The 14,784-nt window shown below is 37.1% G+C and overlaps 1 protein-coding gene across 18 annotated transcripts in view; it reads left to right on the top strand.

Annotated features, from left to right (window-relative positions):
* The window catches only part of LOC126883476 (phosphatidylinositol 4-phosphate 5-kinase type-1 alpha), a 240,122-nt gene that overhangs the window by 90,983 nt on the left and 134,355 nt on the right, over window positions 1-14,784 (top strand). For all 18 annotated transcript variants that reach the window (XM_050649046.1, XM_050649048.1, XM_050649056.1 and 15 more), the window contains exon 4: window positions 10,381-10,592. In XM_050649046.1, coding sequence (XP_050505003.1) covers window positions 10,381-10,592 — 212 coding nt within the window. The remainder of the gene's footprint in view (window positions 1-10,380; window positions 10,593-14,784) is intronic.

Raw genomic sequence — 14,784 nt, 5'->3', positions numbered from 1 at the left:
CAACTGAACTGAGTTGGGCGGGGTGATGATGTGACTGGGCATTGAGATACCGATTTGTATGGGTGGGTTTTCGGTACACGGAATAGGAAAAACTGTGAGGTGGCTGTTTTTGAATAAGTACATCAAGGAATGGTAAAGACTCCTCAGACTCAACTTCCATCGTGAATTGAATACTGGGGTGTATTCCATTCAGGTGGGAGAGGAAGAGATCTAACGTATCTTTACCATGGGGCCAAATGACAAAAGTGTCATCAACGTACCGTAACCAGCAAGTGGGTTTGAGATTTGATGATGACAGGGCTATTGTTTCGAAATGCTCCATGTAGATATCAGCTATTACGGGAGAGAGAGGGGATCCCATTGGGGCACCTTTGATTTGACGGTAGAATTGATTTTGGAATGAAAAGTATGTGTTAGACATGCAATGTTTTATAAGAGATAATGTGTCTTGGGGGATTTGATGTTTGGAGTCCAAGATGGAAATGGTTTCATCAATAGGAATGTTGGTGAATAAAGAAACAATGTCAAAACTGACTAGAATATCTGAGGATGAGATAGAAATATTTTTCAGAAGATCAATGAAATGGAAAGAATTTTTGACGAATGACAAGGCGTTTTCGGCTAGTGGTTGTAGGGATGAGGCGAGATGTTTTGCCAATTTCTGAGTGGGGCAATTGTATGCACTGACGATGGGTCTTAGAGGAACGTTGGGCTTATGAATTTTTGGAAGTCCGTATATTCTTGGAATTCGGGACGATTTTTCTCTGGGTGTAAGAGATTTTTTTGATGTCTGGAGGTAGAGTGGACTTATTTATGATAGATTTGGTCGTTTTTTCTAGATAGGTAGTGGGATCGTTTGGGACTCGTTTGTATTCTGTAGAATTAAGAAGTTCGGACATTTTGTCGAAATAATTAGAAGTGTTGAGAATGACGGTGGCATTACCTTTGTCTGCCGGAAGGATGACGATGTCAGGGTTGTTGTAGAGTTCTTTAAGGGCACGTCTTTCTGAAAGACTGATATTTGTCGGTGGGGGTTTGGAAGTACGGAGAATTCTGGCGACATCTTGTCTGGCAATTTCGGCTTGGTCGGAAGGAAGATGAGAAATAGCTTCTTCAGTTTGACAAATAATTTTCTCCGTTGGGATTGAAAGAGGAGTGACAGAAAAATTGAAGCCTTTAGACAGAGCTTTGGTAGCTGAATCGGATATGTTAACATCTGAGAAATTGCGTACAACAGTAGAAGGTTGTTGATTTGAAGGTGGCTGTGGATTTTGATGAGCGATGAGTGTGGCTAGTTTGCGTTTCTGGGTTTGGGTTTTGGTGTCAGAAATGTGTTGAGCTTTTTGATGAGAAAGGCGATCGAAAGTGTCCCATAATAATGGATGTATATTGTAAGAGTGGATATCATTGTAGGTTTTGAAAAGTCGGGAATTTGTTGTGTCTAAGTTGCGGCGGGTGGAATGAATTGAATTTCGAAGAAGTGAAAAGCCCGTTGTTCTAAGAATTCTGGAAATGGATGGAGATTTAGTATGATGTTTTACTTGAAGAGATATTGGAATAACCTGATGGTCACGACATGATTTGAGAAAAGCAAGGTCGCAGAGAAGACGGTATTTGCGTGAAAGAAGATTAGAAAAGGATTTTGTAAGAATGAAAAATTCCTCCCCGTAGAGGCGAATAAAATGTTCGGAAAGATTTCCGCGGTCAGGTAAATGAAAATTACTAAGTTCTCGGGAAGAACCGCGTTGAGAATTTATAACTCGACGTTTCGGCACCCTTTTTGGAGCCATTATCAAGAGGGGTATGGTTCCGTTCGAGTTCGGGGTCTCAATCTGCCTACTCCCCTCACTCGTGACGTACCAGTAGTGTCTTGTTCTCTAGGAGAACGGTCAAGCGGCACTGAGGTCTCAATCTGCCTACTCCTCAGTGTCGAGTGACGACCTGTCTTCGCCTGTGTAGCTCCTTTTATACTCTCAGTGCGCGCGGGAACTGTATGCGCGGGAGAGGCCTGAGTGGGATCGACTGACGTGGGGATTCGCCGAAGCAGCGGTCGCCATGTTGCCGGCAGTCTTTTGGCGTCATCGCGTGTGTTTAGGCTGTGAGGGCGTTTTTCAATTTCGATGGCTTCACGGATGATTCTCGATTTTAAGGAGCGGACAGGGGCGATGGTTTTTGCTTTCTCGAAATCTATTTGGTGACCTGTCTGAATATGATGTTGGGCAAGGGCTGAAGTAGTGTCGGAATGTTTTACAGATATGGAATGTTCGTAGATACGGTTTTGGATTCGTCGGTTTGTCTGTCCTATGTATGTCCGTGGGCAACTGGAACAAGGTATCTCGTAGACACCATGGTCTTCATTGGGGATTTGGTCTTTTACGGATCTGACAAGATTGCACAACTTGGAGTGAGTAGTGAAGACGGTTTTGATATTTAGAGGGGTAAGAATTCTACTAATCTTGTCAGTGACACCTTTGATAAAAGGTAGAAAGATTTTGGGTTGATCGGGCGGCAAGTTTTCTTTATTAGATGGAATGGGATTTAGATGTTTCTGAATGCTCCTATTGATTTGGGTTTTATGGTAGCCGTTTTGTAAGAGTGTTTGCCTTATTGAATTTATTTCAGATGGTCTGTGATTGTCGTCACTAAGCCTTATAGAGCGAGAAACAAGAGTGTTGACAACTGAACTGAGTTGGGCGGGGTGATGATGTGACTGGGCATTGAGATACCGATTTGTATGGGTGGGTTTTCGGTACACGGAATAGGAAAAACTGTGAGGTGGCTGTTTTTGAATAAGTACATCAAGGAATGGTAAAGACTCCTCAGACTCAACTTCCATCGTGAATTGAATACTGGGGTGTATTCCATTCAGGTGGGAGAGGAAGAGATCTAACGTATCTTTACCATGGGGCCAAATGACAAAAGTGTCATCAACGTACCGTAACCAGCAAGTGGGTTTGAGATTTGATGATGACAGGGCTATTGTTTCGAAATGCTCCATGTAGATATCAGCTATTACGGGAGAGAGAGGGGATCCCATTGGGGCACCTTTGATTTGACGGTAGAATTGATTTTGGAATGAAAAGTATGTGTTAGACATGCAATGTTTTATAAGAGATAATGTGTCTTGGGGGATTTGATGTTTGGAGTCCAAGATGGAAATGGTTTCATCAATAGGAATGTTGGTGAATAAAGAAACAATGTCAAAACTGACTAGAATATCTGAGGATGAGATAGAAATATTTTTCAGAAGATCAATGAAATGGAAAGAATTTTTGACGAATGACAAGGCGTTTTCGGCTAGTGGTTGTAGGGATGAGGCGAGATGTTTTGCCAATTTCTGAGTGGGGCAATTGTATGCACTGACGATGGGTCTTAGAGGAACGTTGGGCTTATGAATTTTTGGAAGTCCGTATATTCTTGGAATTCGGGACGATTTTTCTCTGGGTGTAAGAGATTTTTTGATGTCTGGAGGTAGAGTGGACTTATTTATGATAGATTTGGTCGTTTTTTCTAGATAGGTAGTGGGATCGTTTGGGACTCGTTTGTATTCTGTAGAATTAAGAAGTTCGGACATTTTGTCGAAATAATTAGAAGTGTTGAGAATGACGGTGGCATTACCTTTGTCTGCCGGAAGGATGACGATGTCAGGGTTGTTGTAGAGTTCTTTAAGGGCACGTCTTTCTGAAAGACTGATATTTGTCGGTGGGGGTTTGGAAGTACGGAGAATTCTGGCGACATCTTGTCTGGCAATTTCGGCTTGGTCGGAAGGAAGATGAGAAATAGCTTCTTCAGTTTGACAAATAATTTTCTCCGTTGGGATTGAAAGAGGAGTGACAGAAAAATTGAAGCCTTTAGACAGAGCTTTGGTAGCTGAATCGGATATGTTAACATCTGAGAAATTGCGTACAACAGTAGAAGGTTGTTGATTTGAAGGTGGCTGTGGATTTTGATGAGCGATGAGTGTGGCTAGTTTGCGTTTCTGGGTTTGGGTTTTGGTATCTCAATGCCCAGTCACATCATCACCCCGCCCAACTCAGTTCAGTTGTCAACACTCTTGTTTCTCGCTCTATAAGGCTTAGTGACGACAATCACAGACCATCTGAAATAAATTCAATAAGGCAAACACTCTTACAAAACGGCTACCATAAAACCCAAATCAATAGGAGCATTCAGAAACATCTAAATCCCATTCCATCTAATAAAGAAAACTTGCCGCCCGATCAACCCAAAATCTTTCTACCTTTTATCAAAGGTGTCACTGACAAGATTAGTAGAATTCTTACCCCTCTAAATATCAAAACCGTCTTCACTACTCACTCCAAGTTGTGCAATCTTGTCAGATCCGTAAAAGACCAAATCCCCAATGAAGACCATGGTGTCTACGAGATACCTTGTTCCAGTTGCCCACGGACATACATAGGACAGACAAACCGACGAATCCAAAACCGTATCTACGAACATTCCATATCTGTAAAACATTCCGACACTACTTCAGCCCTTGCCCAACATCATATTCAGACAGGTCACCAAATAGATTTCGAGAAAGCAAAAACCATCGCCCCTGTCCGCTCCTTAAAATCGAGAATCATCCGTGAAGCCATCGAAATTGAAAAACGCCCTCACAGCCTAAACACACGCGATGACGCCAAAAGACTGCCGGCAACATGGCGACCGCTGCTTCGGCGAATCCCCACGTCAGTCGATCCCACTCAGGCCTCTCCCGCGCATACAGTTCCCGCGCGCACTGAGAGTATAAAAGGAGCTACACAGGCGAAGACAGGTCGTCACTCGACACTGAGGAGTAGGCAGATTGAGACCTCAGTGCCGCTTGACCGTTCTCCTAGAGAACAAGACACTACTGGTACGTCACGAGTGAGGGGAGTAGGCAGATTGAGACCCCGAACTCGAACGGAACCATACCCCTCTTGATAATGGCTCCAAAAAGGGTGCCGAAACGTCGAGTTATAAATTCTCAACGCGGTTCTTCCCGAGAACTTAGTAATTTTCATATATATATATATATATATATATATATATAGATACAAGTTTTTATTGAGGTTGCAGTCAGTGTAAGGAGCAGGATGAGAGAAACTCTTTGTTACAATCGAGCTTTCGCAAAATTTATTTGCTTCGTCAAGATTAGCTAAAATGAGTATATAATTATAATTACAATGAAATTAAAGATAAAAGAACATTGTATAAAAAAGCACAAAAACTTACAACGTGAGGTTAGTTCATTAATTTAACATTTCCACAAAACATAATTATATAAAAATATCCTTATTTTAATCGTTTCCAAATTTCAATGTTTTAATTTTTACAATTTCTAATGAAAAATTTTGATTTATTAATTTAGTTCTAAATTTGATTAATGCCAGAAAGACACTCAATTAATGTCAATAAGACATTAAATAGGTATCTGTTTATTTTATGAAATGTTAAATTAATGAACTAACCTCACGTTGTAAGTTTTTGTGCTTTTTTATACAATGTTCTTTTATCTTTAATTTCATTGTATTTATAATTATATACTCATTTTAGCTAATCTTGACGAAGCAAATAAATTTTGCGAAAGCTCGATTGTAACAAAGAGTTTCTCTCATCCTGCTCCTTACACTGACTGCAACCTCAATAAAAACTTGTATCTACATATTGTCAGTCAATAATACCAAACTACTTTATATATATATATATATATATATATATATATATATATATATATATATATATATATATATATATATATATATATATATATATATATATATATATATATATATATAGTCTTTTGAGTCCCTTTTACTTTTCAGTGTCGGGACTGGCACATTCTTTCACGTGTGTACAAATGTTGACCATTGTTTCTTATTGTATGCTAATCGGCTTGCTTCTGCTATTGTTTTCCCCTTCCTTTGGATGATTTTAGCGACTACTGTATCCCAATCTTCTCTAGGTCTTCCTCTACTTCTTTTCTTTTGTATCCTGGCTTCCCATATTTTCTTCACCGGTATGTTGTCTTTCATTCTTTTCATGTGACCCCACCAACTTAGTTGTTTTTCTTCAATATACTCAAGTACAGATTTCGTCTTAAGATCTGTGCGTATATCTGTGCTTCTTATTCTGTCTCTCATTGTCACTCCTCTAACTCTTCGTAAATACTTCATTTCTAGGGCTTGTATCTTGCTTTTTAGTTTTCTAGTTAGTATCCATGATTCACAGCCGTATGTGAGCACTGGTCTATATATGGTGTTGAATACAGTTAGTTTGGTTTTTCTTGTGATTTCCTTTTTGTTTAAGAAGCTATTTTTTATTGCATGAAATAGTTTTGATGTTTTACTTATCCTCTCTTCAACATCTTTGTCCTGCCTTCCATTATTTTCGATTGTAACGCCCAAGTATTGGAAATGGTTTACTTGTTCTATTGCCTCCTCATTAATTTGCATATTTATTACGACTGGTTCTTGCGATATTACCATGGTCTTCGTCTTATGTGTATTTATCTTCATACCCTGTTTACATAATGCGTGATTCCATGCTTGCAGGTTATTTTGCAGGTCTTCTTCTTTTTCTGAGATAACTACTACATCATCTGCGAATGCACATTCTGAAATGGTTACGCTATGGAGATTCCTGTACCCTACATGCAATTTCTTTAGTTGTGGTGTGCACTCTATCATGATTTCGTCCATAAAGATGTTGAAGAGGGTCGGGCTCATGACACCTCCTTGCCTTAGTCCTTCAGTTGTTTCGAATTCTGTTGATTTCATGTTTTTATGTATTATGTAGTTCCTATTTCTCTTATAAAGACTTTTGATGATTTCAACTAGTTTATCGTCAACCCCTCTTCTTATCAAGCTGTCCCACACAGTTTGTCGTTTCACCCTGTCGAATGCCTTTTCCAGGTCTATGAAGGCCATATATGCTTTCTTTTTAGACAGTAACGTTTTTTCAATTATTTGTTTTACCGTGAAAATATGGTCTTGCACTCCTCGTCCCTTTCTAAAGCCACTCTGTGCTTCATTTAAAGTAGTTTCTGTAATGTTTCTCAGCTTTTTTTCTAGTACTGTTTCATATACTTTGAGAGAAGAACATAACAGTGTAATTCCTCGATAGTTGTTACAATCTTTGTGGTCTCCTTTCTTATATATCGGCACTATTACTCCTATCTCCCAGTCCTTCGGTATTGTTTCTTTTTTGCTTGCTTCTTTGAATATTTCAGCTAATTGTTTTACGCCTTTTATTCCCATGTACTTCAGCATTTCCGGTGGTATATGGTCGTGTCCAGGTGCCTTTCCGTTTTTAAGTTTGCCTATTGCTTCTATTGTATCTTCGATTGTTATCTCGATAAAAAATAGTGTGATTTTTAATTAAAGATATTTCGTTCAAAAGAAACTTTTTATTTGTTCTGAGGGACTTTCGGCCCTCCGTAATAACGTAATCTTTTATTCAGCGTTTCAATTTTTCAAAAATATTAATGTCATTATAACATTGAAAATTTTGAAGGCGACATTTTGCGACTTTCTCCTTAAGAAGAGCTGTAAACAAAATTAAGATAGACGTGATGATATACAATGTACGACATGATTACATAAAATTCTAGGGGCAGACTGATTCAAATAGTATAGAGAACCATTAAAAGAAGGTATTACTTGAAATATGATCCCATTTAAAATACTTTTACAGATTGACGCCCATCCGCCATTTTGAAACAGTACAAAAATATCAAAACAACGTACCTGTGTCTTATTCCAGTTACTACAAAAATTATTCACTTTAAATATTATCCTTCAGAAAATAATTAGGTGGGAATATTTTTATATATACGTAATACTTAGATAGCGAAGCAACAGATATAATTAGGGTATAGTTTTTAATCAAACTAAAAATAAAAAAGTGTGTGAGTGTATATTCATAAATCATATTTTTGTAGGTAATTGAATCGTTGATGTGATTGCGTCAAACACTTGTTTTTTTTATTCCATTCTAACAGACAACATGCTCTCTTGTAGTCTCACCGATTTAGATAAATATAAACTTTTATTTGCTTGTGACGTAGAAACTTAACTACGTTTACTTTTTGAATAAATATAATGATTTAAGTTACATTCCATTGTTTTTACCGATAGTTTAAACAATTTCAGTAAACATTATAGTCCAAGTAATGAAGCTTAAGATAGGACAAAACCTCGCAATTTTTACAGAATGGATCGATTTGCTTGAAAATTTGAGAATACGTAATGGGGGTGGTTGCCACCCCATCTCGGTGGTGGAAATTTTTTATTTTATTTTGACCGCAAAAGTTGGTAAAAACATTCATTCTAAACAAAAAACGTTCTATAAAGTTTTTTGATAAAATTAATTGTTTTCGATTTATTCGCTATCGAAAGTGTTAGTTTTATATCGAAAAAATCAATGTTTTTAATCAGTTTTCCGCCAATATTCGTTTTATCAAAAAAAGCTTTATTTTTATTTTTTATAAAAGTTTCTAGCACCAAAACTATACGAATTACGCTCAAAATAAAGTTGGTCCCTTTTTTAGTAAAAAAAAATTCGTGAAAATCTCCCCCTATTTCACACCCCAAATAAAATTTATCGCTAGCGCTTTACCATTTACTTTAAATATTTATTGTTTATAATATCATCTGTAAGTTTGACCGGTTCGAAGTTCTTATTTTTGAAAAAATTTGGTTTCATAGTGAAAAAGTTTTTTCATTTTGGAAAAATGCTTTTTTTCAAAATAACTTAAAAAGTATTAGTGATACGAAAAATCACAAAGAGTAAAGAAATGTAGGTTTTGCTTTTAAAAATATTTTGGCTTTATTTTGTTTTTCTGTAAGACAAAATTTGATTAAGATATGGCTGTTTAAAATTTTCACATACTTGTGATTAGTGACTCGTTTAAGCCCTTTCAACTAGGATCCTTTCAAAAATAAGCAATTTGAACCGGTGAAACTTACAGGTCATATAAAAAAGTTAAGTAATTTGTAAAGCGATGATGATTAATTTCATTTCGGATGCTAAATAGGAGGAGATTTTTACAATTTTTTACCAAAAGATGAGATTAACTGTATTTTGACTATTTTGAGCATAACTGGTTTAGTTTTGATGATAGAAACTTTTGTAAAAAATAACAATAAAGCTTTTTTAAATACTTTAAAACAGTTATAATGAGTTTCCCCGAAAAGTATTTCATTTTTTGGATATTTCACGTTGAAATATTCGATTTGGAATTTGATGAATGAGAAAAACTTTTCAAGAAAAAAAACTTTGCTTTTACTGGGTCAATAGACCCAGTAGACATTTTTGTTTCATTTTTTATAAGCTACATTTTTGCTAACAACATTCTTTTCGATCAAATACTTACTCTTTGAACTATTTGCGAAAAATCGCCCAAAAACTTGGTTTTTTTTAAACAATAAACATTTTTACTCATAAGTAACTCGAGAAGTATTGACCACTTCGGTGGTGACACTGAAAATTACAAGGTATCGCCATATTTTACGGTCATTTACTGGACTGTAACACATATAGCTATTTGTTACACATGTCGCATTTAGTAATTTTTTAAAGGGAGCGCCATTTCCAATTCTGCGGGGGGCCCCGACGGAGTTTGTTACGCCACTGCTCTTCTGTAAAAATAGTGATGCTAATGTTTAGTATTACTGAATAGAGCATGGAATGACCTTCCAAATGAGCTATCACACGACCCCTATTCTCATTTAAAAAATCATCGATTACGTCATCACGTGCAGATGGATGACGTCACTTCTTCTTCGTATTGTACCGTCTGCTAACGAAGGTTGGCGATCACTTATTTAAACGCTTCTCTATCTTTTGCAACGTGAAATATCTTTTCTACACTCAGGTTAGTCCAATCTCTGATATTCCTCAGCCAAGATTTCTTCTTTCTTCCCGAGCCTTTTCTTCGCTCTACTCTTCCTTCCATCTTTATCGTCTTTATCGTTTCGAAGTATGTTTCTCAGATACGATGTTTTTCTTATTTTAATTGTGTTCATATAGGCTTTCTGCCATTTCGTCTTATCACAACTTCGTTTGAGACTTTTGCAGTCCAAGGAACTTTCAGAATACGCCTATATAGCCACATTTCGAATGCCTAAAATTTTTTTTAAGGATTGGGCTTTCAGGGTCCAAGCTTCTACCCCGTAGTTGTGACCAAACATAACATTCGACGAACCTCAATCTAATGGTCATACTCAATTTCTTGTCCTGTTTCGGGATTTCTCTCCAAAATCTCCCATTCTCGAAAAAATGAATGTATTCCATAATTTTGACCCTCACTATATATAGTACCTATATAGTATATATAGTGTAGGTATATAGTATAGTAGATAGTATAGATAATAAATGATTTTTATCTTTCAGGCATTCAGCATGCTGTGGGCGGATTGGCATCGAAACCTGAAAGAGACCTCTTGATGCAAGATTTTATGACGGTGGAAACGACAAATTTTCCTAGCGAAGGATCAAATCACACGCCAGCTCATCATTATTCGGAGTTTAAGTTCAAAAATTACGCACCCATAGCTTTCAGGTACTTCCGAGATCTATTTGGAATCCAACCCGATGACTTTTTGGTAAGTTTCTGTTGTTCTACTTTTTACTGTTTTAGTTTATTCACTTCGGCCAATCCTCCTTTTTTTTTCTTAAATGCCCCCTAATATTAAGAAATTTCGAGCTTAAACATTGTTTTTTATTTGAGGATCAGTTTTGACAAATTTTTGGCCAATTAGAAAGAAACGGATTGGAAAAAATACGGAGTATTAAAAACGTTCCACAAAAACGTTACCTCCACAAAAAGATCAAAGAAGCAGCAGGCGTCTATAATTCAAAAAGGCCGGGACACTTAACAGACGCTCAAGGAAATCCAATAGTTGATATTGAAGAAACAAAAACAACATGGATGAACTATGTGACAACATTTGAAGACGATAGGAATGTCACCATCACACAAAATAAAAATGACGATACCGGACCACCTATTCTCGAAGTGGAAGTAGAAGCTGCTATAAACAATATTAAGGAGAGAAAAGCTGCAGGACCAGACGAGTTCTACTCAGAATTTTTGAAAATTATGGATCAAGACGAAGTAAAAAGACTTACCTTGATCTTCAACAATATATACCAAAGTGGAAAAATACCCCAACAGTGGCTAAGATCAACTTTTATAACAATCCCTAAAAAACCCAATGCCAAAAAATGTGAAGATTATCGAATAATAAGCCTTAACCCAGCCGCACACCAAAGAAACATGAAACGTAAATTACGTTTCATGGAAATAAACCACTGCTAAACAAATATATGTCTGGCCATTTATGAAACTCTCCGAAAATAAAAATGTGTCACGAGCATGAATCACACTCGTTTCATTGGTAGGCGGACTTTGAGATTTGTTTAGCAGTGTTTTAGGGTCATGAAACATGTTTTTCGTTTCATGTTTCATGTTTTTCGTTTCATGTTTCTTTGGTGTGCGGCTGGGCTTACGAGCCATCTCCTGAAAACTTTTTTAAAAATTATACATAAAAGAATATATACAAAGTGTGAAGAACACATGACAAACACACAATTCGGCTTCAGGGATGCATTGGGTACTCGAGAGGCACTTTTTGCAATACAAGTTCTCTTTCAAAGATGTAGAGACGTGAATTGTGATATATATGTGTGTTTTGTTGATTACCAGAAAGCGTTCGATAGAATAAAACGACGAACTGATGAAAATATTAAATTCAATTGGTCTCGACAGCAGAGATCGCCGTATAATAAACAATATCTATTACGAACTGCAGCTGTTGGAGTAGGGCAGGGGATCAGTTAACAGACGACATAAAGATAAAAAGAGGTGTGCGACAGGGATGTATATTGTCCCCATTATTGTTCAATAGATATTCAGAGCACATTATGAACCTAGCGCTAACGGACATAGACGAGGGAATACTTATAAACGGAGAACGATTAAACAACATAAGATACGCTGATGATACTGTCATTTTTGCACACACTCTTGAAGGTCTGCAGACACTTGTCTCCAAGGTGGCAGAAGTAAGTAGCAGGTTTGGGCTTGATTTTAACATAAAAAAAAACCAAATACATGGTTATAAGCAAAAATAGGATACCACCTGGTCAATCCAACAACCTATAACACAAATCACCAACTTTTGTTATTTGGGTGCAAACTTAAATGAACAGTGGGACCAATTGACGGAAATTAAGATAAGGAACGAGAAGCCAGTTTTCATCAAAATGAAAAAAATCTTTAACAGCCACAATATAACATTGGAAATAAAAGTTCGTTTACTAAAATGCTACGTATTATCCGTTCTTTTATATGGCGTGGAGTCATGGACCTTAACTGAAGCATCACTGAAGAGACTCGAAGCATTTGAGATGTGGTGCTATAGACGCATGTTGAGGATTTCCTGGATAGACAGAGTTACCAACGAAGAAGTTCTACATAGAATGGGTAAAGAGCGCGAACTAGTCGTAACCATAAAACGTCGCAAACTGGAATATCTGGGCCATATAATGCGCAATGAACAACGATATGACCTACTTCGGACCATACTTCAAGGTAAAGTGCAAGAGGTCCAGGACGAAGAAGAATATCCTGGCTGTATAACCTGCGAAAATGGTTTAACTTAACCACTACCGGACTTTTCAGGGCAGCAGTCAACAAAGTCAGAATAGCCATGTTAGTGTCCAACATCCGTAACGGATAGGTACCATAAGAAGAAGAAAGAACGTTCCAGTCTCTAATAAGACTTCGACAGGGAGATAGCCTATTGTGGTTCACAATATTTCAATTTTATTTCCTATCCTGGCAAGAATTTGCATTTATATAAATATAACTCATGTGTTTGTACACCTTACGCTCCTTTCACACACTAAGAATTTGAAGGTGACATTCCAATGACATGGATCAAGCAACCCCATGGCAACTTTCACATTACACCTAACGTTCCAACTGCCGTGTAATGAGAAAGATACCACAGGATTGCTTGAACCACTATTGGAATGTCGTCGTACGTTCTAACCCTCGCACGTTTTAAGTTCTTAGTGTGTGAAAGGAGCTTAAGCCGGACAGTCTAGTACAGCGTGTTAATTTCTGACGTCCAGGGAACTTGATAAGGCCAGTGGCGGATCTATGGGGAGGGAAAATGTCCCAAAGTCCTTAGTAGCACTCTTCTATCATCACAAAATCTTGGTCAAAGCATTTTCCCTGCTGATCACTGAAAGTTATCAGAACATTTATCAAGGTGATTATTTAGGAATGTAAGTTTGATCCTCATCGCGAAAAACCAATAGCATTTTAATTAGCTAATAATTAAAATCTCATAACTAATTGTCAGCATTTTTGTTACCGAGGAAAATTTGTAAAACGTCTTCATAAAGTAAAAATTTCCGTTTCATAATTTTACCACACATAATTTTTCATTTTCTTAGGGTGCCTGTCCGTTCCGAACGTTAGCGATCATTCTAGCTATGCTCTCGGGTTAGCAAGCCAGGATATTTTTCTTCATCCTGGAGCCATTTTTCCTTCAATTTTACCTTGTAAAATTCATTGGAGCAGCTCGTATCTGCCTTGATTTCTCATATGTACCAAGTACTGCAGCTTACGGCCTTTACGATGTAGACCAAATCTGCGGCTGTGTTTATCCTCCGTAGTACTTCTTCATCGGTGACTTTGTCTGTCCATGGTATCTTCAGGATCTTTCTCTACAACCATAGCTCCACGTTTCTAGTCCGTATAGAAGCACTGAGTACACGTAACATTTAAGGAGCCTTATTTTTGTTTTGGCTCTTGTGTCATGGCTCTTGAACACAGAGCTCATAGTCAAGAATGCACTTTTTGCCTTTCCGATGCGACATCTAATCTCTTGAGTATTGTCCCGCGACTCCTTGATTATAGTTCCCAAGTAGTTGTATTGTTAGTATGACGAACTAGCCCGAAAAATCCGGGACATGGCCCGAATTACAAAGTCGTGTCCCGGCGTCCCGGACAAGGCTTCCGGGCCATCCGGATTTTCAACGTTTTATATACTTCTAAGAATTCACATCAAATTGAATTGGTGGGACGAAAAAAAGACGACAATTCCTAGAGTGTAATACTAATACCACATCCAAAACCCATGTAGTTTATATCGTGGTATTATAGTTCTACGTAAACACAAACTCTGGACTTTTTCCCGTTTCGCTATTTTAATTATCGTCTTCTGAAAAGACCGTTCAAAAGCATGGATATTAAATAATGATAACAATGATAAATATATTTTTATATTAACCTGAGGTTCTATTTACATGGAATTAAACATCAGTTGATTTTCTAATTTTTCCTTTTTTGAGAACGATTTCCGGATTGGAAGTCGAAACGTCAAAAACTAACAAAAATGTAATTATCATTACAATCCATCCCATCAAAAAAAATTTTGTCAACATAAAAATGTTAAATAATCAATAAAATGATTATATTAAATTCTATATTAAAAAAAATAGCCCGATTTTCATCGAAAACTCCCGGATTTTAGGTATTTTTCCAGCATTGTCCCGAATTAGACTGAATTGGAGTTGGTCACACTATGTATTGTGAGACACGTTCAAATCTCATTTAGTTCACATACAGATTTGCTCCAGTTACGTTTTGCTCATATGATGATCATTAGCTTGGTTTTGTTGGTGCTTATATCTAGTCCATATGTTCTACTTGTTTCCGTTATTTTGTTCATTAAGTTTTGCAGCCCTTTTATATGGTATTGGAAAACACTATTGTATCAT

The sequence above is a fragment of the Diabrotica virgifera genome, chromosome 4 (genome assembly GCF_917563875.1).
Source record: "Diabrotica virgifera virgifera chromosome 4, PGI_DIABVI_V3a".
Taxonomy (NCBI): Eukaryota; Metazoa; Arthropoda; class Insecta; order Coleoptera; family Chrysomelidae; genus Diabrotica; species Diabrotica virgifera.
This window is presented reverse-complemented; position numbering and strand designations above follow the sequence as displayed.